We start from the raw sequence: 27485 nt of genomic DNA, 5'->3' as shown, positions 1-27485 counted from the left end.
TTACTTCAGTGTTCCACCTCCCACCCAGTTCCCCTCACAGAACCCACCCCCTACCCCCCCAACTCTCCACGTGGTTTATAATTTCTCAGCAGCAACAGCAAGCTCAGTTTCACATGTGGGTCTTGCATTTAATCTCAGAGTTTGGTACCTTGGTCCCCTCCTTTCCTAGGAACATTTCCTGCACCCCTCTTAACCTTCCCTCTCCAGGGGAACCCGGATATAGACAGACCCCCTGGGGATGAGGTGAAAGGGATTAGCCGGAGGAGTGGAGGGGAGGATGGCAGTTCTTTTCTTTTCTTTGCTTTCTTTCTTTCTTTTTTTAAAGCTCCCTTGGCGGTTGGGCACCAAGGCAAGGTACTCAGCTGCCCCTGGGTGCCTGGCAGGGAAGGTGAGGATTGGCGGGACAAGACCTTCTAGATTTTGACAGCTGGGATCTTCAGGCGCTGCTGGTCAGTCCCCTGGCCTAGGGGCTGGTCTCTAGAGAGTCCCTTACACCGATCAGAAGCAGCCTTATGAACTTCTTGCCAGTCAGCCTAGTGTTTTTCTCTCCCTAGAGATTTTGTCCCCTCTTCCAAAAGCTCTCAAGCCCCATTTCTCCTTTTCCTCTGAGGATATTTGCTGGTCAGAGGGAAGGCACTTCTCCATCTAAACTGAGGGAAGCTGGTGGAGTCACATTTTGGGGGAACTTTTAGAGTCAAACACCTGTGGGAACCTAACAGAATGTTGGAATGGCTGGTGCTTTTGCACACACCAAATGTGTTAGTACACTCACCTTTATGCACAGGACAGCAGGAATTCTAGGTCTGGAAAAAAACCCAGGTGCCTCTTTAATTCAGAGTGGATAATAGAGTTCTCTTGTGCCCACGTGTGTGGGCACTAGAGTCTTCTTTTTTGGAAGTTGTTTTACTCCTGTTCTGAGTAATTCCCTCCTCTATCTTCCTACTTTCCTTCCTCACTTTTCAACCTTATACATCTGTCTCCCTTGAGACCTGTAGCTTGGTTCTCCAGAGACCTCTATCTTACAGTCAAATGCCCCCAGAATTACACAGCTCTGGAGAAAGGAAAATGGTAGGCATCCTTAACAAGGACAAATTCTTTGAACTTTGATCCTCTGGAATAAAGAGATTTGCAGGCCATTGATACCCTTTGGGGTTGAACTTTGCTATTTGCTCTCTCATACCTGCAGTGCTAGATTTGATAATAAATACCAATAGGTACAACTGGGCATTCTCAATGATTCCCCTTCCCCTCCACAGTCTTTGCCAAACTCATGCCCAGGACCTGCTTTTCTTTTCCTTTAACTTGAACATCAAGGATGTATTGTTGCAGCACAGAGACTGAAAAGATTGTAATTTTCTTTTATGGTGAACTTTGCAACAGATATTAACGGGGACATAAATAGCACATGGAAGGTATTGAACAAAACTGTTTAATGCAAGAAGGTTGTACCAAAAGAAAATCTATACCTAGTTGGGATTGATTCATACCTTGTACACAGCTAGCCCCTTTAGGAGTTCCCATTTCTGAGTGGCACTTCATTGGTAAATCCTGTAATTAAAGGAAATTTCAACAATGTGTTTTTTTTTAAAGAGTGTGTGATTTCCCCCCCATTCTTCTTTCTTTTGACCACGAGGTTGTAGGTTTAAGCGAGTGAGTGAAAATGGCAGGCAGGCTGAGCTGCATCGGGAGGCGACCGGGGCAGCGGTGAGGGAGGCCGGAAGGTGACAGCCGACCTTTGGGAAAGCAGGAGGTCTTAGGTGTCAAATGCCCGCGCTGGCCAGGACCCGGGAATCAAGGGTGATCATTACTAGTTGGTAGGGAAATAATACTGAAATGTCCCAAGCATGGCAGCAAGCATTGGTATTACAGCTAAAATCGAGGAAAAAACCAGTTATTTATTCTGCTTACAACCCTGAAAGCGGAAGCCGCAATAGCTTCAGTAGCAGTAGCAGCGGCAGCAGTAGATTTCTCAAGTTCAGGATGATTCTCACTTTCTCCTGCATTATTAGCCGAGGATCCAGCCCTTCTAGTTCTTTAACAGAAGGGTTTTAAAAAAATGTTTTTAAAGTTTTTTTCCCCCCTCGCTTCTTGCTTTCCTTATAGATGGTACAGAAAAATGTCAGCAATTTATGGTGGGAAAAACAATAACAATAATCATGATACAAGCTTATTGGTGATTCTAACACGGAATCAATCCTTTGCCCAAGCCTTTTCAATTCCCCCCTCCCCTTTTTTTGGGCGAGGTGTCTGCTCCCCTCTGGCTCCCTGCGTTCCCTCCCCGCCCCCCGCCGCCCTCCCCGCGGCTCCCTTTCTCCGCCTCCTCGGCGATTGCCATCTGACAAGATCTCCAAATCAAAGTGATAAATCGCTCCAAACTTTTTTTGGCGGCGCTGAGATGTTGGAGGGGCGTCTAGCGCGCATGTGCGAAGGTGTCCAAACTGACAATGCTGGAGAGATAGCGAGTGTGGATTGAGAGAAAGGGAGAGAGGGAGGGAGAGAGAGTGAAAGAAGAAAAGACAGAGAGTGACTGTGTGGAAGAGAGAGAGACAGAGAGGGAGAAACAGGAGAGAGAGAGAGAAACAGGAGAGAGAGAGAGAGAGAGAGAGAGAGAGAGAGAGAGAGGAGAGAGAGAGAGGAGAGAGGGAGGGAGCGAGAGGGAGAGCAAAAGAAGGAAAGGATCCAAGAAAAAAAAGCCCCAACCACACACCAGCGGCTGCAGGACTGGGCACAGCATGAGATCCAAAGGCAGGGCAAGGAAACTGGCCACAAGTAGGTGCAATATCCCTTTTCTATTGGCTTTTCCCCCTCCTCTGCCATCTTGCATATCTGTCTCTAGCGCTCCGGGAGGGAGCGCGGGCTGCCTCTTGCGCCGGGGCCCCGGGTGGAGAGCAGGCGCAGCGCAGCCCCAGCAACCTGCCGGTTCCAGCCTCTGCCCCCGGTCGCCCATGCTCTCGCTCCCGGGTTGAGCGTCGGAGGAGCCTGGGCAGCCCTCAGCCCCGCGCACCGACCAGCTGTGGCAACCCCGGGGTGGGGGTGGGGGTGGGGGCAGCAAAGACTAGGGGTGGGAGGGAGGAGAGAGCGCGAGAGTGAGCGCGAAGGGGTGGGGTGGGGGGGAAGAGAAGAGGAGAAAGTCTCCCCCTCCCCTCCCCTTCCCCCCAGGCGGGGGAGAGTTGCCTCTGGCCAACCAGCTAGTCCCGGGTGTGGGAGGAGGGGGGTGCGGGGGATGGGGGGGCGGGCAGGAGAAGGGAGCCCTTTCGAGCCTCCGTTTGTTTCTGGGGTTTGGGTAGGGTAGCAGGCTCAGAGAGAGCCACAGTGGCGGCGGCGGCGGGCGGCTGTGGTGGAGTTGGGAAAAGTTGCGAGGCGGCCGCTGGAAGTTGCGCGGGCGGGCGGATGGACTGCGCCGAGCCGCGGCTGCGGTAGTGGGCGCTGTGCGCTCGGCCACGCTCTCCGGCGCGGCGCTGCGCGGCGGGAGGACTGCGGCGGGGATGTGGGACACCAAGATGGGGGCTGTAATCGCGAGCTGGGGGCGGGGGGCACAGGCAGGGCAGAACTACCGGCTCCGCAGAGCCATGTGCAGGTGGGGAGAGAAGAGGCCCAGCGAGCGCTCGGAGGTGGGGAGATAATAGGCCCAGCGAGCGCTCGGAGAGCTAGGAGCGGAGGGCACACAGCCAGCGGCGGCAGCCTAGGAGCAGGAGGCAGAGAGGGCGCGCTGCGACCCGCGCACCTCGGGCTGGCTGGGCGCCGAGCAACCCCCAGGGGGCGAGCTGCAAGAGCGTTGGGCCGCGGAGAGGGCGCAGCGCAGCTTCCCGCGCTTCGTCTGGATGCAGCCTGGGTCCAGGGTCAATAACCCTCCCCGGCGCCCCCTGCCTGCCCGGCGCGGAGCGGCCTTGGTCTGGCGGGATGTGGGCGAAGGGGTTTGGGGCGGGGGCGGGGGCGGTGGGTGACCCATCCCCCACTCTTACAGCAAAAGTGTTGGATGACTCGCCTGGCTTTGCCGGCGGGGCCCACACTTTCCCACACGTTGTGATGCTCCGCCAGGACTGTAGGCGACAGGGCTGCGTTTGTCCAAATGCTTCTACTTCGAGTTGAAGGGGTCTCAGCGGCGCCGAGCCCCGGAGTATCTCGGAGCGCTCCTCCTTGAGGTGTCAATACGCGGGGCTGGAGCTGCCTCGGGGGTGGACAGGCCGCCGTTCGCTCTCCCACACTCGCACTCGCCGAAAACAGAACTCTCTAATTGTGTTGCTTACGGAAGGCAGAAATGAGAGATGGGAAGTGGGTGGGTTGCTTCTCCCCAGTGAAATCCCAGTCTCCTCCCGCGCGACCCTCGCACATTAGAACCAAGTACGGTAGGTATCGTATCCACGCCTCCCTGCTCGCTGCGTCCCTGCAGCAGCCCGGGAAGTCGGCGGCACCTCGGCAGGCTCGGCTTCGCGGGCAGTGGAGTCGGCGGTGTAGCCCGGCGAGATGCTGTCATCCCAGGCGCCTTTCCAGTGCTTTGTGCAGTCCTCACCCAAGCACTCGTACACTCCCCAATACATTTCCTTTCCCCTGGGTCTGAGAAATCAACCTAAATATAGGGCTCTCTGGGTCATCAGTCCATCTGTTTCTCTTTTGGGTATTGTTCTTTACACTAGCTGCTGCAGTGTCAAAGGGCGCCGGTGGAACTGTTTTTCCTGTTTACTTTTAAATGAGGCCGATGTCTTTATTTTCATCTGAAGAGAAATAAATGTACATATACTTGAGGTTTGCGGGCTTCGATTTGGACTAAAGGTTGGGGGAGAGAGAGAGAGTGTGTGTGTGTGTAGGGGGGAGTTGGCGGGAGTGGGGTGGTGGGTGGGGGTGGGTAGCCCTTTTCAACTATGCCTAAGTTGTGAAATAAAAGCTTAAGGCTTCGCGCCGCGACTCACTGCCCCATAACTTCCGAAGTGAAAGCAGAACACAAAACCCTTCGAATTTTCTTGAGCAGCTTTTTCAACTATTTTAATTGCCAAGCAAGACATACGATGCCGTCTTTAAATATTCCTGCACGCACAGTCCGCTCAACATCCAGAAACTGAGCCTCGTTTCCGATCTGATGATACTTGTCATTCAACTGGTGGGAGACCCATTTATTTTGTACCCAGGGTCCCTAAAGATGCCGCTGCCGCTTTCCAATGGCTAGATCTCAACTCTTACAAACTTTTACTGAGCCTCAGATTCCCGCTTCGCACTGCTCCAGCTGTTGCTGCCGCAGCTGCCTTTCTCAGACAGAAGCGCTGAGTTGCAATTCTTCAGTTACAATCTGGGTAATAAAGGAAATCATATTAAAACTACAGATTTTTGTATTTTAAAGCGCGATTTCCTTCCCCCAGTAGCGCGTGGCGGAGATGGTTGGTGACCCCTGCGGTGCAATCATCCAACGAAAACTTCACTGCTCTGCACCAGTTTTCCTTTTTCTGGGTTTAGAAGGGGCGTTGTTACCACAATACTTTAAAAAACACAACTACTTTTTTTGTGGCAAAAGGAAACATTACAATGGAAACAAATTACATATAAATAGTTGTTTTCTCGGTAGCTTGTCGTTCTTTTTGTCTTTTGTAAATTTCTTTGGTGGTCTTAAGTCCTGATTTGGCCTTGGCTACAGTGCAGGAGCCCATGGACCAGAGACCACGGACCCTGAAAATACCTGCTGAATCTACACCGAGATTGAATGCATAACACAGTTTCCAAATTGTAGGGCTTGTTTTTTATACAATAGCTGAAACCGATAAATTCGTTGTAAGCCATTTGGGAAGATTAAAAAATTTAATTAAAAATAAAATGAAAGGCAGGAAGATTGACATTTGCAGTGCCTAACGCCCCTGAATTTTATTTCCATCTTTAAGAAAAGAAAACTAAAAGCCAAGCCGACTCTGGCAGCGCAGGGAGACTTCCCAGCCATTTTCTCGGGCAGCTAGGATAGCACCTGGGCCGTGCCTGAAATGCCAGTTGCTATGCTCCTGACGGATGGAAAGGAAGCGCAGGTTGGGTCTGCCCAGCAAGTCTAAAGCCTGAAACACCGAAGCCACACTTACCTTACTTCCCCAAAGTGACAACGCGCGGGAATTCAGTCACAGTAGAGAACGAGTTGCATCCAGTAACTCCCGTAGCTACGGGCCCCCCCAGAAGTCTCGTAAAGTCGCAAAAGGCGATGCGATTAGCAAGACCGCAGGGAGGGGGGCACTTGTTACTTCTACACTTGCTCTCTGTTTAAAAAAAGGCCCTGAAGTAGGAAAGGTAGATGCCAACCCTTTCTCCCGTCCTTAAACTACTCACCTTGTCAGCCCAGTACCTAAGATAAACAAAACAAAACAACCTCCCGACAACAACAAACACAACACCCAGATTCAGGCATTCACTCTCTGTGTGCCCACCTACTTGGGTTTTCCTTCATCCTTAAGAAACTCAGATGAAAACAGAGCTTTGTTTTAAAAAATACGTTTATTTGTTTATTTCAGATTGCTTCTGAGGAGGAAAATCCTTCTCCCAACGGAGGCCGAGGCCCCTTCTAGGAAGGCGGTTTATTTGCCATTACTTGACCATTACCCTGGCTTAGGACTTCTTTATTGCATTTGGCACTTGGAGCACAGTCTTCTTGCAGCATTTTGATGTGTTTTGCCAAAAAAAAAAAAAAAAAAATCTGTGTTTAGGGGAAGGTTAATTACGCTTTTCATTCTTCCCTCATCTCCAGCACTGTGGAAGGGAACGGTTCATTAGCTGTAGAGGCAGAAAGGCTAAAAAGCAAGGCTTTTTTTATTTGTAGGGACTGCAGAGTTGTAGGTATTGGCTATAGAGTGCATGTGAGTGTGCGTACGTATGAGTGGGAGTGAGTGTGACTTTTGCCGGGTAGCCCAGCTTCCAGGCTTTCTGAGCCAAGGCCTCCCCTAAGCCCTGGGGCCGGCTTCCTGCAGGGACAGACATTCAACGTGTAAGACTAGAAATTAACATGCCATTCCACGAATTTTGGTCTTTCTTTTTCTTTCTTTCTTTCTTTCTTTCTTTCTTTCTTTCTTTCTTTCTTTCTTTCTTTTCTCTCTCTCTCTCTTTTTTTTGGAATTGAAGGTAAGGAGTCGTAAGCAATTTCTCTTTAAACATGTTACTACTGTTTGGGAGTTTATTTTATTTTTGTAAGTTGGGGCCAAGTTGTCCAAGGCTGCAGTCGTGACCTGGGGCAGGAAGGGGGACGCCCGGCTCCATCCTCCCATGGCTAGAAGGACAAGAGAGCCGAGTTGCCCCCGGCACGCCCGGCTCGCCCCCCTCTCTCCTGGCACCCCCCTGCGCGTTGCCTCCGCTGGAAGCGGGCGGTGAGATGGAGAAACTTGACTTGTCATCTCCTGGTCACCGGCTTTTTCCCTGTTCCCAAGGCACCCAGAGCCCTGTTCCCAAGAGCTGAGCCCTCCCACGCTTCATCTCAAAACCGTCTGGTGCTGGGGAAGTGGCCCCAGATGGACGTGGGGGTGGGGCTGGGGAAGCCCCAGGGAGATGGGAGGCAGTTGCTCACTCAGACGGCCCCCTACACCTCGCTCCTCAGGCTGCTCAGCTCAGGGCTCCAAGGTTTGGCCAGAACTCTTCTTCGCCTCTCCAGTCTCAGAGGGGCTGCGTGCCTGGCGCGCTGCTTCCCTCGGAGTTGGGTTTACATTGACAGTGTAAACTCACACCTACACATGCGCGTGCTCACCCACAGACGTCTTGGCTTCAGGAAGACAAGGGACACTCTTGTGTAGAGGGCAGACACACACTCACTCATTCACTCTCCCCGTTGGGACAGGCTCCTTCCCAGCCTCGTAGGGCAAGGGAGATGGGTTTGGAGAAGAGATGGGTCGGGAGGGAACAGTTACACTCTGATGATGCCAGGTACATTTTTTTGGAGTGACGGTTAACCCTTCTTCCGCTGCAAGCCGCTGTCTAGGCATTTTCTAAAATGGTCTGTAGGGTCTGCTTTTCTTTTCTCCTGGACGGCCCAGGATAAATCATTAGTTCCCTCCCTACTTCCCCACTCCACTAGCCACGGTCTTCTTTCTAAAATTAGATATCCCCCTTCCCACTCTTCTGGCCTTCAGAGTTTACCAGGGAATTTTCAAGGAAATTGGCTGTATAGTGAGAGAAAGTGTGAAGAAGAGGATAAAGAGGAGACAGACAAATCGATCAGAAAACCAGAGAGGGAGACTGGAAGAGAGAAATAGTGTAGTTCTTCCAGATCCTTAGTTTGCACACATATTGATATTATCCTACCCAGCCCCTCCAGGAAATGAAAAAAGTATAATCCTTGTTAATTACCTTTGCTTACTACATGCCATACAAGAAACTTCAGAGATGTCTCTACATAGGGAAAAAACTGTTTACAAGACTCTTTCAAAAGTGTGACATATTGCTCTAGTTCAGCACTAAAAACCTAAACATACTTAGCCTCCTTTGAAGTGCCCTGGCTGGGGCAGCTTATTTGAGTGTGGTTCAGATATTGCTGTGGGTATAACTAATGGCTTCTACCTATTTAGCTCAAGTGGGAGGAGAGAAAGGCCTGAATTCCTTGTCCAGTGGGTCCCGCTGGAGACTGGGTTCTGGCTTCTTGCCAATTCTGTACAATGTCAACATTGAATATTTGAATTCCCAGACTCTATTTAACAAGTTTCTAAATAAATAAACTCATTGTGTGTCTGTGTTTAAAATTATTTCACCTCTTTCATAAAAGCTACAGCATCTTATTACATTGGCCTTGCAAGTTGATTTTAAGAAAATAAACAAACAGATCTCAAGGCATTTTAATAACCAGATCTCCACAATTCGTATGTATTGTGAAGCCATTCTCCTACGTGTGGCTGTATAGGGGCTACTTAGAGGGATTGTGGGCTGTTCTGTGTGACCTGATAGTGAATTATAATAAAAACCCCAACTTAGTTCGGAAAGTCAGTGAAATATTAACTGCGTCTAAAGGGAGCCTTGACTGTGTAACTTTAGTGCATTTAGATATTTGATAATTTTGTCTACTGGGTCTGCAGTGGACAGAGAGCCTCACTGATGTGTCCTAAATGGTTGTCTGAATACAGACCCCCCTTCCCTATTGGTATCAGTAGGTCTAGAACTCTGCCCAGATGGTTTTGTTTCTAGGCACTTTTTTTATCTGTGTGTGTCCTTGTAAGTCGGAAGAAGTAAATACACAGATATTATCTTCATATTTCACTTTGGTGAAGAAACCACAAGTCCTATGGTTTTACTAATTACTCAGTGTTTAAATATCCATACAGCATTTTTATCTATATAGAAACATAGTTGTTCTAAGAAGTACATACTGAATTTTTTTTAAGGCAAGTTCTAGTCCTTTTGAAAGTGTGGACCACATCTGGAGTTGTTAGGAAAGAAAGTGGAATTTACTCTAATTTATGTGTATAAAGCATAACGTTATTAGAAAGAATGGGATTTGAAAGGGCACACAGCAAAACCCATAACATTTAGTGGGTAATGTGGAGAACTCAAAGCCAAGACAGAAATACCATCAACCCATGCAAACTCTAAAATAGATTACAATGACCTCAGCCATTTTCATTTTCAAAAATAATAACCATGATTAAAATGGGGGAGTGTTTTGCTTGGAACCATACTCGTCGGCATTGTTATAAAAGCTGTTTTGTGGTTAAAGAACTATAGAAAAAAAGGGAACTGAAATTTTAATCAAATTCCTGACTCTTCAAAATTGCGCATTCTTGAATTAATTCTTATTTTGATATTAGTTGTTATTTTTATTCATTAGCAAACATGCTTTTGGCTGGTAAATTCAGCCAAATTCTTGACTATTGACTTTTATAACAATTCTAAAGGAGAAATTTATTTAGAAAAGAGATTTTATTACCTTAGTAAACACGTGTGTAGGGGTCATTAACCACACAACATAAAGAACCAACATTTCCTAAACCTTGTTCAAGAACCTGCCTAAATGAATTAGTTGTATATGTCAAGGTTGTTCAAATGATGACATTTATGAATGAAAGTGCTTGTACATAGCAGTTTTTGGGCTTTGGCGATGGGCAGCCTTACACAACAAATATCGATGTGCTAGACCCTGTGCATGGGCAAGCCATGTTCCCTACTCTCACAAGCATTACAAAGGTACATATCAGTGTTTGAATATGCGCATGATCCCTGATTGAAAAGTCAGGTCCTTTTCAAATTACTGAATGCCTCTGAGGCCTAGCATCTTTACTTGTGAAGTGGGAGTAATAATACTACCCTCCTTGGGCTGCTGTGAGAATTAATTGGTATAATGTGTGCAAAGTACCTAAGGCACATGCGATCACTGAATAAATCTTAGTCAGTTTCAGTTTCCTTATAATTTATCAGTTAAATTTTCTGAAGAAGAAACACCCTTTTCCCCCTCCTGTTCAATGTTTTTATCCAGTTTCCTTTTTAAAAGTATTTGCATGTCTATAGTAAGCATTTTGTATGTCTTCTCAATAAATTATGCCCTCAGAATGAAAGGAAGTCATATCTAAAATTTGAGCACATGAAAACTGTCCATATCAAGCCAAACTAGGCAGGAAATTTGTTCTGAAAACTTGAGCATCTTCCTTTGCCCTTTATTTGGAGTGGGGGTGAGGGCAATGTGTAAATAAAATGATTGAGATTTCAACTTTTCACCACAGATTGTGGTATTGTATAGCCACACAGACCAAATTTAGTTTTGCATAATCTCTAATTGTCATTAGACAATACGCCCTACTGAATGAAAATGTGACTTTTAATGGAATGAGTTTATAAGTCACTTTACTACTGTGGCTAGGTTGCTTCTCTTTTTTTTTTTTGAGACGGAGTCTCGCTCTGTTGCCCAGGCTGGAGTGCAGTGGCCGGATCTCAGCTCACTGCAAGCTCCGCCTCCCGGGTTTATGCCATTCTCCTGCCTCAGCCTCCCGAGTAGCTGGGACTACAGGCGCCCGCCACCTCGCCCGGCTAGTTTTTTGTATTTTTTAGTAGAGACGGGGTTTCACCGTGTTAGGATGGTCTCCATCTCCTGACCTCGTGATCCGCCGTCTCGGCCTCCCAAAGTGCTGGGATTACAGGCTTGAGCCACCGCGCCCAGCCTGCTTCTCTTTAAATGAATGGATTGGACTAGAGCAGAGCTTGTAGATTTGCAGGTACCATAAATGAGTGAAGCAAGGTGGGTGTAAGCCTTAAGCTCTCTCCTATTTTTATTTAATTTTTCAATACCTAGTCTTTGTATTTCAGAACAAGAGGGAGTGGTGGAGACAGTGGGAAACTGGCAGTTAAGCCTCCTCTAAAGGTGGCAGCTTCTTTTCAGCTACAGCTCACTGTTACCATTGGGCAAGGGGGTTCAGGGTCGCCAGGTCTTCTACTTTTTTTTTTTTTTTTTTTTTTTTTTTTTTGAGACGGAGTCTTGCTCTGCCGCCCAGGCTGGAGAGCAGTGGCCGGGTCTCAGCTCACTGCAAGCTCCGCCTCCTGGGTTTACGCCATTCTCCTGCCTCAGCCTCCCCAGTAGCTGGGACTACAGGCGCCCGCCACCTCGCCCGGCTAGTTTTTTGTATTTTTTAGTAGAGACGGGGTTTCACCATGTTAGGATGGTCTCCATCTCCTGACCTCGTGATCCGCCCGTCTCGGCCTCCCAAAGTGCTGGGATTACAGGCTTGAGCCACCGCGCCCAGCCTGCTTCTCTTTAAATGAATGGATTGGACTAGAGCAGAGCTTGTAGATTTGCAGGTACCATAAATGAGTGAAGCAAGGTGGGTGTAAGCCTTAAGCTCTCTCCTATTTTTATTTAATTTTTCAATACCTAGTCTTTGTATTTCAGAACAAGAGGGAGTGGTGGAGACAGTGGGAAACTGGCAGTTAAGCCTCCTCTAAAGGTGGCAGCTTCTTTTCAGCTACAGCTCACTGTTACCATTTGGGCAAGGGGGTTCAGGGTCGCCAGGTCTTCTACTTTTTAAGAGAAGCCACAAGTCTGAGTTTTTATGTAATTTGTCTCTACTTTATAAAATGTTGATTCAATTTTAAAAAATCCTGGAGGCCCAACCAAACACCTCTGCCTGCAATATGTAGTTTGCAAGGTTTGCAATGTCCAGATTTATTGATTTTCAAGGGTCCTTCAAAGTTTCATTTTATGGTGATATCCATAAGGGTTTCTGGATATTACTTTGTGTTTTAAGATCTATATTTTCTTAATATTATGTGTGTGTTAATGTGTGTGTGTGTGTGTGTGTGTGTGTGTTTTGATAGGTGGAAGTACTTATTACAGAATCTGATATCTGGCCATTTATCTGGAAAAATAGTCTTTTACGACCATGTTGTGTCTTTCTTTCCCTCCATGCCGTTTCATCATTAATTGGCTTAAGAAAATAAACTGAAACATTCCCTCCCCTTCTTGTAGCCACTGGCCACCATTCTTATTTCTCACTAAACCTGATTCTTTGATTTGTGGGCTGGGGGTTGGGCAGTAAATCATTAGGAGACAGTCATCTGTGGTTTTCCACAATGGTAGAAGGAGTCATTTGGCTACTGTGGATATTCAGAGGAAGAGTTCACTCCTGCCCTCCTAGGAGAGTCCAGATGTAATGTCCTGTACATCTGTAACTGAGGAACCCAACTGATTTTTAAGACCTGAACCTACGATGGAGAAATTAGTTTTTAAGAGATGAATGTCTTATATGACAAGAGTGGCTTTCCTTGTAGGAAGGTCATATATGTTCAGGGAACATGTAAAAATAAATATACTTTGCTCTGTTTATTATCATGAGTTGTATTTCTAGCAGAAGTGATAGGTGAGTAACAGGTAAAACTAAATCTTCAGGATTAAAAGATGTGGTGATGGAATGTCAACACAATGGACTCTCCCAATAAAGATTTGACTAAGCACTTTACAATATCTAACTCAATACTGTAGTCATGGGACTTGTCAGTGAATAAATGGCACTATCAGTGAACATTGTTGGGAATATCTTCGGATAATGCAATGCTTTTAAAGGTGGATTCTGAGTAGTGATGAACCATGCATATAAGCATTATCAGTGGATTATCACCTCATTCCCAATCTTTATACCTGATGCTGAATCTCAAATTCCTAAGCTTGGCTGTTGAGGGGCTCTACTTTCGTGCCAGAAGAATGTGGTGACTCTTTGCCTGGGGTGAGATTTGCCTGGGGTTTGAATCTTGGCTCCACCTCTAACTAGCTGGTTGAAATGAAGGCAAGCCACATAACCTTTTTGTGCCTCAGTTTCCTTGCTTATGGACTAGAGGTACTTACTTCATGTAAGGGCTCGATCAATTAATGCATTTAGAGTGCCTTAAATAGAATAAGAGCTCAATAATTTTTTTATTGACTTTTCAGGCTTGTCTTACTCAAGACGACCATTCAGCCTACCTTGTTTACTCATTCTATACCTCTCAGTCTCTTATCAGCCTACTCTTGTGTTTCTACCATCCAAATTTTGGCCGTAATGTTGCCATAGTTTGTAAATCTACCCATACTGTACATTGACCATCAAAATCTAACTCCTCTAAGATTTCATTTGAACTGCTACTTCTTCATGATCACTCCTGGAGATGACTTCTGTATGTTATTTCATTCCAATAGTATGGAATTGTTTTTGCCTTTCATCATTTTGACATTTTATTATAAATTGCTTGTCTTCATGGTATATGTCTTATTTTTCTAGACAAACTGTAAAACTCCTGGAGAGCCCATTTCTGTTTTGTATAGGGCCTAATACTATGCTTTGCTTATGGCAGATATCAATACGATTAGGCGATGGTGGTTAGCAATGGGCTTTGGTGGATTATGTGAACCCCTTCAATTTCTTTGCCTGTAAAACTTGTGCAGTTAAGTAATGTCAGCACCAGAATTCTGGGATATCTGACATTTCAAGTGCATACTAAATCCACAATTGACCTATTTTGACAGTGATAAACCACCTGGAAAGTGGAGTATTAGTCCTAATTTTCACCAATAATGTCCCTCATTTTGCCAGTGCAGGTATAGCTCATGACTCCTCACTTAAATCACAAATTGTTATTGATCTTAAACTCTGTACTAGACCTGATTCTGGAGAATGTCAAAGAAGTCAAGGTAGAAATGGTAAAGCGTTCTGTGAACTAATGTCATTCCTAGGGATTTGGGAATATTCAGTTTACAAGTCATCAGAAGGCAAGTTTTTATCTAAATCCTAACACCAATTTAGGCAGTTTTGCTGTCTAATATTTATGCTCTATTAATATAGAGCATAGTGTCAAGCATTTTGCTGTATATTTAAATGCACTTTTATGATAAAGATTCTTTCAAACAATTTAAGGTTGATAGATAATGTATTGAATCTTGTTTTACTGATTAAATTAACCCAACTCACTCAACCCTGTTCCCTTAATTCAAGTGCAAACATGACTTCTTTTTCTCTGCCCCTCCCCACTCATCTAACCCCCATCCATCATTTCACAAATCAACCATCTCTATAGAGAAAATAGGACTGTCTGTGTCTTGGACAACTATCCTCAAGTCCTGAATGATTACAGGCTTTTAGTGCCTGTTAGGAGTTTTCTTTCACCAAGAACAGTCATATATGGTTTCTTGTGTGCCAGGACTGCTCCTAAGTCAATGGGAACCCCTTTAAATGAGGGTAAGACTAAGAACCACAGCTTTCATGCTTTGCATAGACTTTACTTTTGGTGAGCACTATGAAATTAGTAATCAAATGTTTCATGATAAAATGATAATAAAAACAAATGGAGGGATGGAATAACTATCTTGGTTTTGGCTAGGGTCATAGTTCATGACCTTCTTTTGGGTCCCAGACTCCTTTGAGAATCTCATAGAAAGTATGGAGCTTCTTTCCAGAAAATGCACATGCACATAAACATTTTCATCCAATTTTAGCAGCTCATGGATTTCTAAATTTCTAAATGGTTGAATGGGGGTTCAACCATTTTTTCAGACTTGATTCACTTTAGCATGTTTATTATAGAACATCTTAAAGTTTGTATTAATCTTTTTTCATTATCTTATAAACAATATTTTTTCTTATTACAAAATTTATACACAATAACTTTTAAATGAAAAGAATGTATCAAATAAAAACAAAAGTTATTTTCTTTCTTTTTTGTCATAAATTGCCTGTAGATGACCACCATTCATCCTTTAGTGTAGCTTCCAGCAGATTTTTCCTCCATGCATATATTAGCACATACATACATATAGATTTACAACTTTTTACAGCAACTTGCCTTTTCTTTTTTTTCTTCTTCATAGGTTATTGGGGTACTGGTGGTATTTGGTTACATGAGTAAGTTTTTTTAGCGGTGATTTGTGAGACATTGGTGCACCCATCATCTGAGCAGTATACACCGCACCATATTTGTAGTCTTATTCCTCATCCCCTTTCCACCCTTCCCCCCAGGTCCCCAAAGTCCATTGTATCATTTTTATGCCTTTGCATCCCCATAGCTTAGCTCCCATATATCAGCGAGAACATCAATGTTTGGTTTTCCATTCCTGAGTTACTTCACTTAGAATAATAGTCTCCAGTCTCACCCAGGTCGCTGCAAATGCTGAAACCAAAAAAGAAAACTATAGACCAGTATCGCTGATGAACATAGATGCTAAGATCCTTAACAACATAGTAGCTAACCGAATTCAACAACATATCAAAAAGATAATCCATCATGATCAAGTGGGTTTCATACCAGGGATGCAGGGATGGTTTAACATATGCAAGTCAATAAATGTGATACACTACATAAACAGAATTAAAAACAAAAATCACATGATCATCTCAATAGATGTGGAAAAGGCATTTGACAAAATTGAGCATCCATTTAGGATTAAAACGCTGAGCAAAATTGGCGTTTAAGGGATATACCTCAATGTAATAAAAGCATTATTTTATTGTGACAAACCCATGGCCAACATAACACTGAGCAGGGAAAAGCTGAAAGTATTCCCTCTGAGAACTGGAACAAGACAATGATGCCCACTCTCACCACTCTTCTTCAACATAGTGTTGGAAGTCCTAGCCAGAGCAATCAGACAAGAGAAAGAAATAAAGGGCTTTTTCTTTTTTTAAACTTAATAATATACCTTGGATCTTTTGTCTGTATGTATCAATCTAAACCATTCTTTTTAAAGGCAGAAGATCCTCTATTGTTTGGATCTAACACGTTTCATTGAACCAGTTCCCCATGGATGACATTTGGGTAGTGTCCAGTTTTCAGAACAGAACAGAGAAGTTCCCCAACCAGGACCCAAAGAAAATGAAAGTGAAGTCTGCAATTAAAGGAAGCTCACAGTTCAGGGTGAAGTGTGCTGACCTCTGAGACATGGGCACAGCAGGGCTTTGGGAAGGTCATAGAGGGTTGCCTCACCCTGTCAGAGCAGATCAGATTTCCAAGCATCTTCACCTTCTGGAGGATCAAGGGTCTAAAATCAGAGCTAAGGTATATCTTTCTAAGATCCATGGTGATATATCTGTGATATTTCAAGCTTACTGGATGATTCTGGGTGTTATATTATGCCCCATTTCCATTTCTTCCTGCTGCTTGGAACAGGCTGTAGCCGAAATCAATCCATGTAGCCCCAACTGGGTAAGGATAAGTAAGTTGTCAGAGTTTCAGGCCTCAAGGCTTTTGTTGTTGTTGTTAAGTGATTTCCTTGTTTGTGTGGGACATTATTATCATACTGCCTTATCCTGTACATGTACCTAAAGCCAACTGATGCTACTAGACTTACCAAAACTTTTTTGATGTTCTTTAAAAAATTACCCACAATAATTTCTAGCTTATGGATTGTAAAGACCATTTTTATAGAAAAATGTTTTTTGCTGGGTAATCTGACTATGGGAAAATTTTTATAATGGAAACTATCTCTTACTTTTAACTATAGCATAAAAAATATGACAGTATAATGTTACATACTAAAGCCCATCAGATGCAAAATTCCAGTTTTTGATTATAAGTTATAAACCAGGATGCAGAGACTTCTGAAAAGTGGTTTTCTTTGGCAATGATGTTGTTGATTAAATATAAAAAATTCAGAAAAAATTAGTTCAGCCCATTCCTTTACACAGAAGGTTACAGAAATGGAATAGCTGGGTTTTGGTTCTACTGGGAAGAACTATTCTGCTTATTAAAGTTCATTGGATTACATCAGATTGCAAACATATTGGACATTTTAGACTGGATTTGAAAAGGTACCATTCAAGGAGTTAAAATTATTCATATAAATCTTTAAGTGATTAATTTACTTAGCAATTTTAATTCCTTAGAGCACAATATTTGTTCCAAATGCATACTTTTTTTGATGTGGATGTTTACTGGTTGTTCCATGAGGGCATTACTCTATTAACATTTTTTTTTTTTTTTTTTTTTTTTTTTTTTTTTTTTTTTTTTTTGAGGCGAGTCTCGCTCTGTCGCCCAGACTGGAGTGCAGTGGCCGGATCTCAGCTCACTGCAAGCTCCGCCTCCCGGTTTACGCCATTCTCCTGCCTCAGCCTCCCGAGTAGCTGGGACTACAGGCGCCCGCCACCTCGCCCGGCTAGTTTTTGTATTTTTAGTAGAGACGGGGTTCACCGTGTTAGCCAGGATGGTCTCGATCTCCTGACCTCGTGATCCGCCCGTCTCGGCCTCCCAAAGTGCTGGGATTACAGGCTTGAGCCACCGCGCCCGGCTCTATTAACATTTTTCATTTTTTATTTTTTTTTTATTTTTTATTTATTTATTTATTTATTTATTTTTTTGAGACAGAGTCTCGCTCTGTCGCCCAGGCTGGAGTGCTGTGGCCGGATCTCAGCTCACTGCAAGCTCCGCCTCCCGGGTTTACGCCATTCTCCTGCCTCAGCCTCCCGAGTAGCTGGGACTACAGGCGCCCGCCACCTCGCCCGGCTAGATTTTTATATTTTTAGTAGAGACGGGGTTTCACCATGTTAGCCAGGATGGTCTCGATCTCCTGACCTCGTGATCCGCCCGTCTCGGCCTCCCAAAGTGCTGGGATTACAGGCTTGAGCCACCGCGCCCGGCCAACATTTTTCAAAGTGTATTTTAAGTTAGATCAATCAAATTGAATTAATAAATAGTTATCGAGTACCCAGTATATGTAAGGCATGATGAATTAAATCCTATAAACACTCAATTTCCTGAAAATATTGAACACCAACATTTGACAGATATACATATACCCCTGACAATGATTTATTAACAAGCACAAAGATATCCATGACTACAAACTGGTTTTGTGAGCTTAGAATACTAAATCCTAAGCCTATCTCTTCTCCAGATATTTTGTTTTCCTTTTTTTTTTGAGATGGAGTTTTGCTCTTGCTGCCCAGGCTGGAGTGCAATGGAGCGATCTCAGCTCACTGCAACCTCCGCCTCCTGGGTTCAAGTGATTCTCTTGTCTCAGCCTCTGAAGTAGCTGAGACAGGGTTTCACCATGGTGCCCAGGCTGGTCTCAAACTTGTGTGCTCAAATGATCTGCCAGCCTCAGCCTTCCAAAGTGTTGGGATTACAGGCGTGAGCCACCATGTCAGCCTGGTGTTTTCTTGAAAAGTCTCCTATCACATTTGTCTGTTGTTAGGGAAATGCTGATTGCAATAACTGAGTAAGATGTAGGATGTATTTACACAGCCTGTAAATACTTTATAGAAATACAAGCCTTGGATCTGCAGATAGGCAAATTACTCTTTCCATGCTCACAGTTTTAGTGTATTTTATCCACTGTGCAGTTAGAGCAAACTTTCCCATCATAGTTCAAGAAAAAGTTCTCTTTAAAGGATCTCAAAGAATGCCTCCAGCTTCTTGCCACTTACAGCTCTGTCTGAGAGCAAAGATCTGATCAAAATGCCCAAACTGAAGTCTCCATGGTTTCCAAAGGTGTATCTTTCTGCTAGGTTCAATATTTATCCAGTAGAAGATAGTGCTACCCCGAAACTGACGTAAACTCACAGAAGGGGCTTGTCTCTCAGGCTGGCATGTGATTTTCTTGTTCATGAAACAGAAATAAGAATAAAAAGCACTGCGTTCTCTTCCAACTGTCTTTGCCAACCATCTTGCTGAGCTGTGTGTATGCATCCAAGCCAATGTTCCAGCCACTAGGCTTGGCACAGAAATTAGTGCATTGAACATCATTACTTTTGGGCACAGTCTGAAATTCTAAGCAAAATTCCCCATTTGCCTAAATGCATAAGATGCGAGTGATTTACGTATCCTGTTGATAATGATGCAGTATTAAAATACCAGCAGAGACCCTGGTTTGACCCATGAAGCAACATTGTATCATCTTTTTTTTTTTTTTTTTTTTTTTTACCTAAAAATGCTGGGTAGATAGATCATTAGAGAATGGGAAATGTCAAGGTGAAAAGCATTGTATGTCTAGGGTTTTCAAAGTGCCTCATGGTCTGTATATCAGATCTCTCTTCTTGCCCTCGAATGATGGTAATATCAGTCACCAAGGTTTTACCTTCAAGAAGACAAAATACTCTGATATCTAATACAGTAAAATGAGCTCTATCTTAGTTAACCTTCCAAGTGAATCCTTGGCATTGGCCAGGACTTGTAGAATGTGACATGTGTTTCCTTCTACTGCTTCTGGAGTAATTTACCCACCATGTCATAACATCTCATTATGAAGCTTATTAATTACTAATAACTTTCCTAAGAGGAAAATGCTCTCTGTGGCATTTTGAGCCCTCCCCGCCTTGAAGATAGGGACTTGTTTTTTTTCTTAGGTGTGATCATCTCCAAAGTTCAGTATATTTTGGGTACTGTGAACATGTTTTCTGGCAGATAATGCTGACTGGGAAGTCAGGATGTAGGGGTGAGTCTCCAGTTTGCTATTTATCAGTATGGTATCCTTCTGCAGGGCATTAACCCTCTGAGCCTCAGTGTCCTCAAGTGTAAGAGAGGAACAATAATTACCTTTGCTTTGGCTTCTTCCAGACCAGTGATGCTAACATAAGATGGCATATGTGTAAGCTTTTATCAGCTGCAAAAAGCTGTGTGAATTTAACACACTTAGAATTTCTTATTATAAACTCTAGAAATTATAGAATATTAAAAATGCTAAGAGGATGTTAAGAATGTAGACTCTGGAACCACATTATTTAGGTTTTGCAATTTTAATTCCTTAGAGCACAATATTTGTTCCAAATGCATACTTTTTTGGTATGGATATTTACAGGTTGTTCCATGAGGCCATTACTCTAGTTAACATTTTTCAAAGTATATTTTAAATTAGATGGCTTGGCTCTGTCACTACCTAGCTTTGTGGGAATTGGCCAGCTATTTACTTCTCTGTGCCTGAATGTCATCCTCTGTGAAATGGAGATAATTTATAACAGCAACAATAAGTAATAACGCCAGTCAAGGTCGTTTAGTGTTCATGCATCATTGCAGTTAATCCTCACATCTCTACGAGGTGGAGGACATTATTGTCTTAGCTTAGAGATGAGCGCTCTGGAGACATGTTTGTTCTTTGCTCTAAGCCTCTCAGCTTTAAGTGCAGAGCCAGGATCCAAACCTTGATCTGCTTTACAATAAAGTCCAAGAACTTAATCTAAATGAATGTTCCACTGCCTCATTTTTTTAATCCAGAAATAAAAGTAGAGCATTACATTGCCTGGGCATTCCAAAGTTCATAAAAGGTAATAAGATTTTGGATAAAAGACACTCTAACTTAAAGAAATGATTTCATACAACTCTTAGTAAAGAGGAATTTTGCTGCAATTTAAAATAAGAAAGCTTCTTTGTACGACAGAGGCTGGTCATCACTACATCTTTCATTTTCTTCCTAGAGTTATCTACATTGTGATTTTCTATCATGTTAGGATTTTAGTTTTGTTTAGGGAGCTGCTAGATTCACATTTTCATTTCCTAGACAATGTATTGTGACAGTAAACATGCCTGAGCTCACCAGCATATTTTTAGGGAAAGGAAAGCTAGCTACAACTTTCTAATTTTTTTTTGTACAATAATTGAAACCAAGTCCTGTTCACTTATCCTCAATTTGTTTTAATATCCAAATCACTTGGGCCTGCAACAAAGTATTTGACTAGTTACTTAATTGAATAACCTGTAGAATTCAGATAAGGGAAGCCTACTGAGCTCTCAGATCTAGTTCTTTTTTTATTTTTAGGGAAAGGGCAGTGAACAAGTTAAGAGAAGAGACATTGACTTTCAAATATGGCTGCACAGAATCACTCGGAATGCTTAAAAATACTATTCACCCCAATCCAATTAAATCAGAGTCTCTGGGGATGGGACTCAGGTAGTGGAGAGCAATGTGAGTCCTGGACATGAGAAACTGGGAAGAAGGAGGTCATTTTGATTAAACAATAGGGAAATAGCAGGGCTATTTCCAAATGCTACCATTGGGGGCTACTTCCAGCATTATATGTATTTTCATGTATGGCTTCCTTTCAGTTTTTACAGGCATAGGGTTATCTTTAAACTAGATAATGATCTTGCTTTCCACCTATGATTTCTGGCCTTTGTAGCAGCAATAGATGAGAGATTTTCAGTTGTGAAAGAGCATTGTTGGGGAAACTTCATCACAGAGAGTGGATGTTTGTGGAGAATCCAGAAGCTCTAATATCTTTTTGACCATTTTGATCTGGTGGCCATTTCTCAGGAGACAATAATGTTTCTTCAGATTAAACAACAAGGAAAACAATAGAAAAAAACTCCAGAATCAGTAGCTGCTTTATGAGAGAGCAGTTTACTATTGCTAGCTACTTTTTTCCTTTGGTTTTCTAGAAATCCAGACAAAAGTGTTTCTGCCAACCTTCCCATGCAAAGGGAGCAACAGGAATTCTAGAGCAGGTATGCAGGGAAACCAGAAAAAAAAAAAAAACATCTGTCTACTCAGAAATATTAAAAAGCAGGCTATTAGGTTTTAGGGTGAGATTGGGCTATATTTTAGGAAGTTTAGATGTTGAACGCCAGTGGCCCTTATGCTTGTTTGGTTTTAATCAATGCTATCAGTCACATTCTTCCATATACATGAAAATTCATTAAATAATCTCATTTGTTGTTGTTGGACAGCCTAGGTATGTTCAGTTGCACCTGAGTGTACATTTGGTCTGTGTGCCTGATGGTTCCGGAGGTTTAGTTGAAATTGGTGGGACACACACATGAACAGCCCCTGTTAAGGAACACAGTCATTTGCGTGTACTTATGGTGAAGGAGAATGACTTTACTCAAAGAGAGGACTAAGTCAGTAAAGAGGCATGAGTGTGTATTTATAAAATGTGTGCAGGTGTATATCTCTGGACACCTGAAGGGCTCCCTCCTTCAGTTTAAACTGTGTTTCAAAACTATTAACAATATTGCACAAACCTCTGAGAGATTTCATCTGGATTCCGCAGTTTATTTCAATGCTGCTTAATCTAATTGCCCCTTTGCTTTGTTCCCCCAAAATGATCACTTGAGTTTTATAATTTTTAGAATTTCCTTTGAACCAAGTATAAAGGAATATGATGGTTCAATTGTTGAAAAGAGAGATTAAAGCCAGGTTTTTATGAGAGTTTTGAGTTTTAAAATTACAATGCCAGTGTAAGATGAACATAAAATGTAAAACGGCAGGAGCTGGGTGTGGTGGTTCACACCTATAATCCCAGCACTTTGGGAGGGAGAGGCAGGCGGATCACCTGAGGTCAGGAGTTCGAGACCAGCCTGGCCAATATGGCAAACTCTGTCTCTACTAAAAATACAAAAATTAGTCAGGTTTGGTGTCATGTGCCTGTAATTCAAGCTACTCGGGAGGCTGAGGAAAGAGAATCACTTGAGTCCAGGAGCTGGAGGTTGCAGTGAGCCGAGATTGTGCAACTGCACTCCAGCCTGGGCAACAGAGTGAGACTCTGTTTCAATAAACAAACGAACAAACAAACAAATAAAATAAAACGTTGGAACTGAACCAAGAGTAGAATTTTCTAGCCTCAGGAGTGGGGCTTCAGATCATAACTATTTGAGATAATCTATGTATTTTAAGAGTATTATAAGTTATGGTGCAAGAGGAGTTTTGTAGCATACTATATGGTAAACTAAAGAAAATAGAATGATTCTATTCTACAGTTGAGGCTTGAAATAAGGAAGATGAGGGTAAGTTTTTCTAGGCAATGCATACAACAGGGGTGAAACTAGTAAGAGAATGCTGGCTTACCTATTTCTTAGCTGCCAGACTGCATACATTTGTTGCTATCAGAGGCAGTTTTGTGACTTGTTTTATGAGAGTTGAGCATCTCTAGTTGAGAAACATCTTTTTCACTACACAGAAATCATTCATTTCATTATCACTGTGGTAAATAAAATAGTTTCTGCTATAGAGTGTTTAAATACCATTGAGATAAAATAGGAAGCTGTATTCTAAAAGTTAGACCCAATATTCAGAACCCAGTGGAGATGAAGGCCCAAGGTCAGGCCAGAGTTGTCATGGTGCCCTCAGTTAATGTTTTTGAAGCTTCCACTTGGTGAATGATTTTGGATGAAGGATTCTTTTAGTAATTTTATAAGTGACCTAATTCTCTCTTATGAAGCTTATTTTGAGAGTAAGCAGAAGGAAATGGTAGTAAAAACAAGATTGGTTTGTGCTCATTCACACTTTTCTGCCATTCGGATTCTGGGAGTGGTGGGGTGGAATACAGGGTGGCAGAAAAGAATGTGGAAGAAAAACAGGTGTGTAGCAGAAAGGGGATGGGCAAGGTGGAGCACATTTGGGGTACTTATAAGAGGGTTTCTTTAAAAAACACAGTGCTAATAACTCAGTATTTAAAGGCACATATTTGGGGATTCGCATATTTCCATTAATAGTTCTGTGAAAAGAAAATTTAGCAAAATCAGATTGATGACTGATGTAATTTAATTAGACTCCAGCCTCATAAATATGCAATGTTATTTGAATGAGGAGTTGAATTATTAGGCTCCCTGAGAAAAAATGACAATTCGGTTTACTTCAGAGTTTGTTGCAAACATTTCTGCCCTTGTATAAATGTGTAAAATGATTTGGTAATTTAAACACTAGAAGAAAGGCTAAATTTAATTGACCTGTTGCAGTAACCATTTGTTACTTAATATAGAGATATTTTTTGCTCTCCTTTGCAGCCCTTACTCTCTTTTCCTGTTTTGTGACTGCAGATATTCCTTTCTTGAACCATGCCTTCTATAATAGCTTTGAGAGATGCTAGGTTTTCATTCTCCTGATAATTTCACACTGCCTTAAATCCATTGCATGGTGGCTTTACTAGCACAACCAGAACAAACTATTAAGACTTTATAACGATATTAAAATCATTCAGTTGGCCAAAGAGACTTACTGAATTTGTTTTGTTTTGTTTTGTTCTTTTTGTGATAGGTTGGCAGGATGAAGTAGGGGAAAGGAGCATGAGAGTACTTTGTAATTTTTTTTTTTTTTGAGATGGAGTCTCGCTCTGTCACCCAGGCTGGAGTGCAGTGGCGCGATCTTGGCTCACTGTAAGCTCCGCCTCCCGGGTTCACACCATTCTCCTGCCTCAGCCTCCCGAGCAGCTGGAACCACAGGCTCCCGCCACCACGCCCGGCTAATTTTTTGTATGTTTCCTAGAGACGGGGTTTCATCGTGTTAGCCAGGATGGTCTCCATCTCCTGACCTCGTGATCCACCCGCCCTGGCCTCCCAAAGCGCTGGGATTACAGATGTGAGCCACCGCGCCCAGCCTCTTTTTTTTTTTTTTTTTTTTTAAATTAACCTTTGTTTTGAATAAAACTCTGGCCAGGCTAACTACCTGAAACTGTGTGAACTGATAGGCTCAATCTCCGAATTAATTTGGCAACTCAGAGTGTACTAGAGCCCTCTCCATAACCATGGTGACTCTCCGAGCAGTCAGACTTTTGCTCTTTTATCTTCTCTGAACTAACTGCTCTTTACTTTTGGCCAAGATTCTTTCCTTTTCACTTCTTTTTTGTTCTGAGTTGGCGTAAGAACCTATCCTACAGTGGATGAATTTGCAGTTTTCTTCATGTTTTGTCAGTTACCTGACTATTTTAAAATCTCATTTCTAAATATTTTTCTTCTCTCTTGTCTTCCCTTCACTTTTGAAATGGATAAAGCAGAAGTTTTGTTTTTCACGCCTGCCTTCCCCAGTCGCCATCTGCACCATCTCTGCATTCTCTCTTTAATTCCCTGCAAGCGTTGCGCAGCCCTGTATTCTCTTTATGCCATTTTGTTAGATTCTTTGCTGAAATGAAATATATGATTAATAAGTGGGAAGGCCTTACTAGTGATTGATAACTACTCTTAGAAACACTGTCATTTGCAATTCATTAAATGCCTTATTTGCCATTTATATTTACTGAAAATTGATACTCTATGTATTAGTTCTTTCTCAATGACAGATCACTGGTAAATGCATAATTAAAAGAGAGCTTAATTCCAATTTGTCTTCATTTCTCCTTGAAATAATCTTACAGCTGTCATATGGACCTTCTTCTCCATTCCAATGCATTCCTCTTTGCCAGTGCCCACAATTGTTCTCTCTTATCTATGAATTCCTTTCCTTAGGGCAATATTGTATTGTCAGAAGACCCAAATTCAAATTCTATCTCTGCCACTGACTGTGAGACTTTGTACAAATAGTTAATAGCCCCCAACCTCAGTTTTCTCATCTGTAAAGTGGGAGTGAGAATATTTATTTCGCAGAATTAGCGTGAGGTTCAAATGAACTAATACATTGGAAAATACTTTATTAACTAAGAAATGGCATTTATATTGGTATTGAATTAGCCAACATGGCCCTCTAGCTCCTTTAAAGAGAACACTTATGATAATGCCCCATACTTGCAGGTTATAGATATATTACAAAGAATGATTTGCAAGGAAAATAAAAAACTGGCCACAGATATGTAGTGAAACCCTCAATGAACAGTGCCAAATCTCTCCATTGCACAGAAGCCAGAGCCATCAAAGGGTGCAGCCTTATCAGTAAGGAGTTGGCTCAGTGGGGTTAAAGTCACAGAAGCACTGACCTACCCAGATCTGTGCCTATGCAAATAGAGAACAGTCAGTATACTGACTAATTTTTCTTCAGCTGATCCTGTCCTGAGATAACTCCAAGTGCTTTCCTACTTCTCACTGCTGTGCCTCCAGTCTATTCCTTTATACCTCAGCACCTGGCCTCCTGATTCCTCAATCTTGCTCTGGTCTGGGTTTTTCACCAAATGAAGCTTTCTTGATTACCAAACAGGTTTCTTTCCATTTTCTGTCACCATCCTGTGTTCCTGAACTTCAATCTTAAGGTGGCCCTTAGCATGACAGGTAGAATATGGAAAGAATTCTGCTCTTCCAGTGCTGCCTCTTCTTGCCTGTGGAGACCTAGAGTGTCACTGGTGGGGCTTCAGGTGGGTGGCCAAAGGCTTCATGCCCTCTGTGGGAGAATGCATTGACCCTTATCCCCCAGAGTATCTGATTTCTTCACAAAGGCTTGCACTGATTGGACAAGGGAGGGTGATATAAGCTTGGGATCACCTCCTCATAATTTTGTTGAGGTCAGAGACTGTCTCTCTTTCTGGCAAACGTTGATTTATGGGAGGCATAGGATTTAGGGGCAAAGCACATGTTTAAATCTGTGTCTGCTACTTAGTAGCTCTGAGACCTTGGACATTGACATCACCTCTATAACACAGAGATGAGACCACCGACTTCATAAGGGTGTGGTGATGTTTCCATGACGTCATATTTGTACTGTGCTTAGCACTTTGAAATTCTCAGTAAAATCCTTTTCAGTTCTGTGACCTCTGTAAAGCTGCTACTGTTACCACCGCCCTTACAGAAGAGAAGCCTTAGTAGTAAAATAAATATTAGAATGGCACAGATGGACATACTCCTGCAAGTAGGTTTCTCCTCAAATTCCATTAAAGTGTCAATATTTTTTCTAGTGCTTCTCTCTTCTGACCAGCACCTTTGTTGTAATCTTTAAAATTTTAGAATAGTGAAAGACAATGTTTTGGAGAAGACTTTTCAATACTTATTTACTGACAGCCCAATTTCTTTCAGTCTTGGATGAACTTCTTTTCTTTTCTTTTCTTTATTTTGAGACGGAGTCTCGCTCTGTCGCCCAGGCTGGAGTGCAGTGGCCAGATCTCAGCTCACTGCAAGCTCCGCCTCCCGGGTTCACGCCATTCTCCTGCCTCAGCCTCCCAAGCAGCTGGGACCACAGGCGCCGGCCACCTCGCCCGGCTAGATTTTTGTATTTTTTTAGTAGAGACGGGGTTTCACCATGTGGGCCAGGATGGTCTTGATCTCCTGACCTCGTGATCTGCCCATCTCGGCCTCCCAAAGTGCTGGGATTACAGGCTTGAGCCACCGCGCCCGGCCGGATGAACTTATTTTCACTTTCTGATCTGTGGGCCAATGAATGGTAAGGTTGGGCCTGATTATTCTTTAGGGTCTTAATTATTCTTTTAGTAGGTAATTTAGGATTTATCAACTTTAGACATCTGTTCAAATAAAATATTTGAACA

General features: G+C 43.0%; 1 protein-coding gene across 7 annotated transcripts in view; it reads left to right on the top strand.

The window, feature by feature from the left end:
* Positions 1-2331: 2331 nt before the first annotated feature.
* The window catches only part of MECOM (MDS1 and EVI1 complex locus), a 616769-nt gene continuing 591615 nt past the window's right edge, over positions 2332-27485 (top strand). For 4 of the 7 annotated variants that reach the window (XM_033211655.1, XM_033211654.1, XM_033211641.1 and 1 more), the window contains exon 1: positions 2332-2769. In XM_033211655.1, coding sequence (XP_033067546.1) covers positions 2733-2769 — 37 coding nt within the window. In that variant the 5' untranslated portion in view covers positions 2332-2732. The remainder of the gene's footprint in view (positions 2770-27485) is intronic. The other 3 variants (XM_033211642.1, XM_033211656.1, XM_033211644.1) reach the window with 1 other exon arrangement.

The sequence above is a fragment of the Trachypithecus francoisi genome, unplaced genomic scaffold (assembly GCF_009764315.1).
Source record: "Trachypithecus francoisi isolate TF-2019V2 unplaced genomic scaffold, Tfra_2.0 Lachesis_group0, whole genome shotgun sequence".
NCBI classification, from domain to species: Eukaryota; Metazoa; Chordata; class Mammalia; order Primates; family Cercopithecidae; genus Trachypithecus; species Trachypithecus francoisi.
Note: the sequence above shows the minus strand (reverse complement) of the source record. Positions and strands in the feature narration are given on the sequence as shown.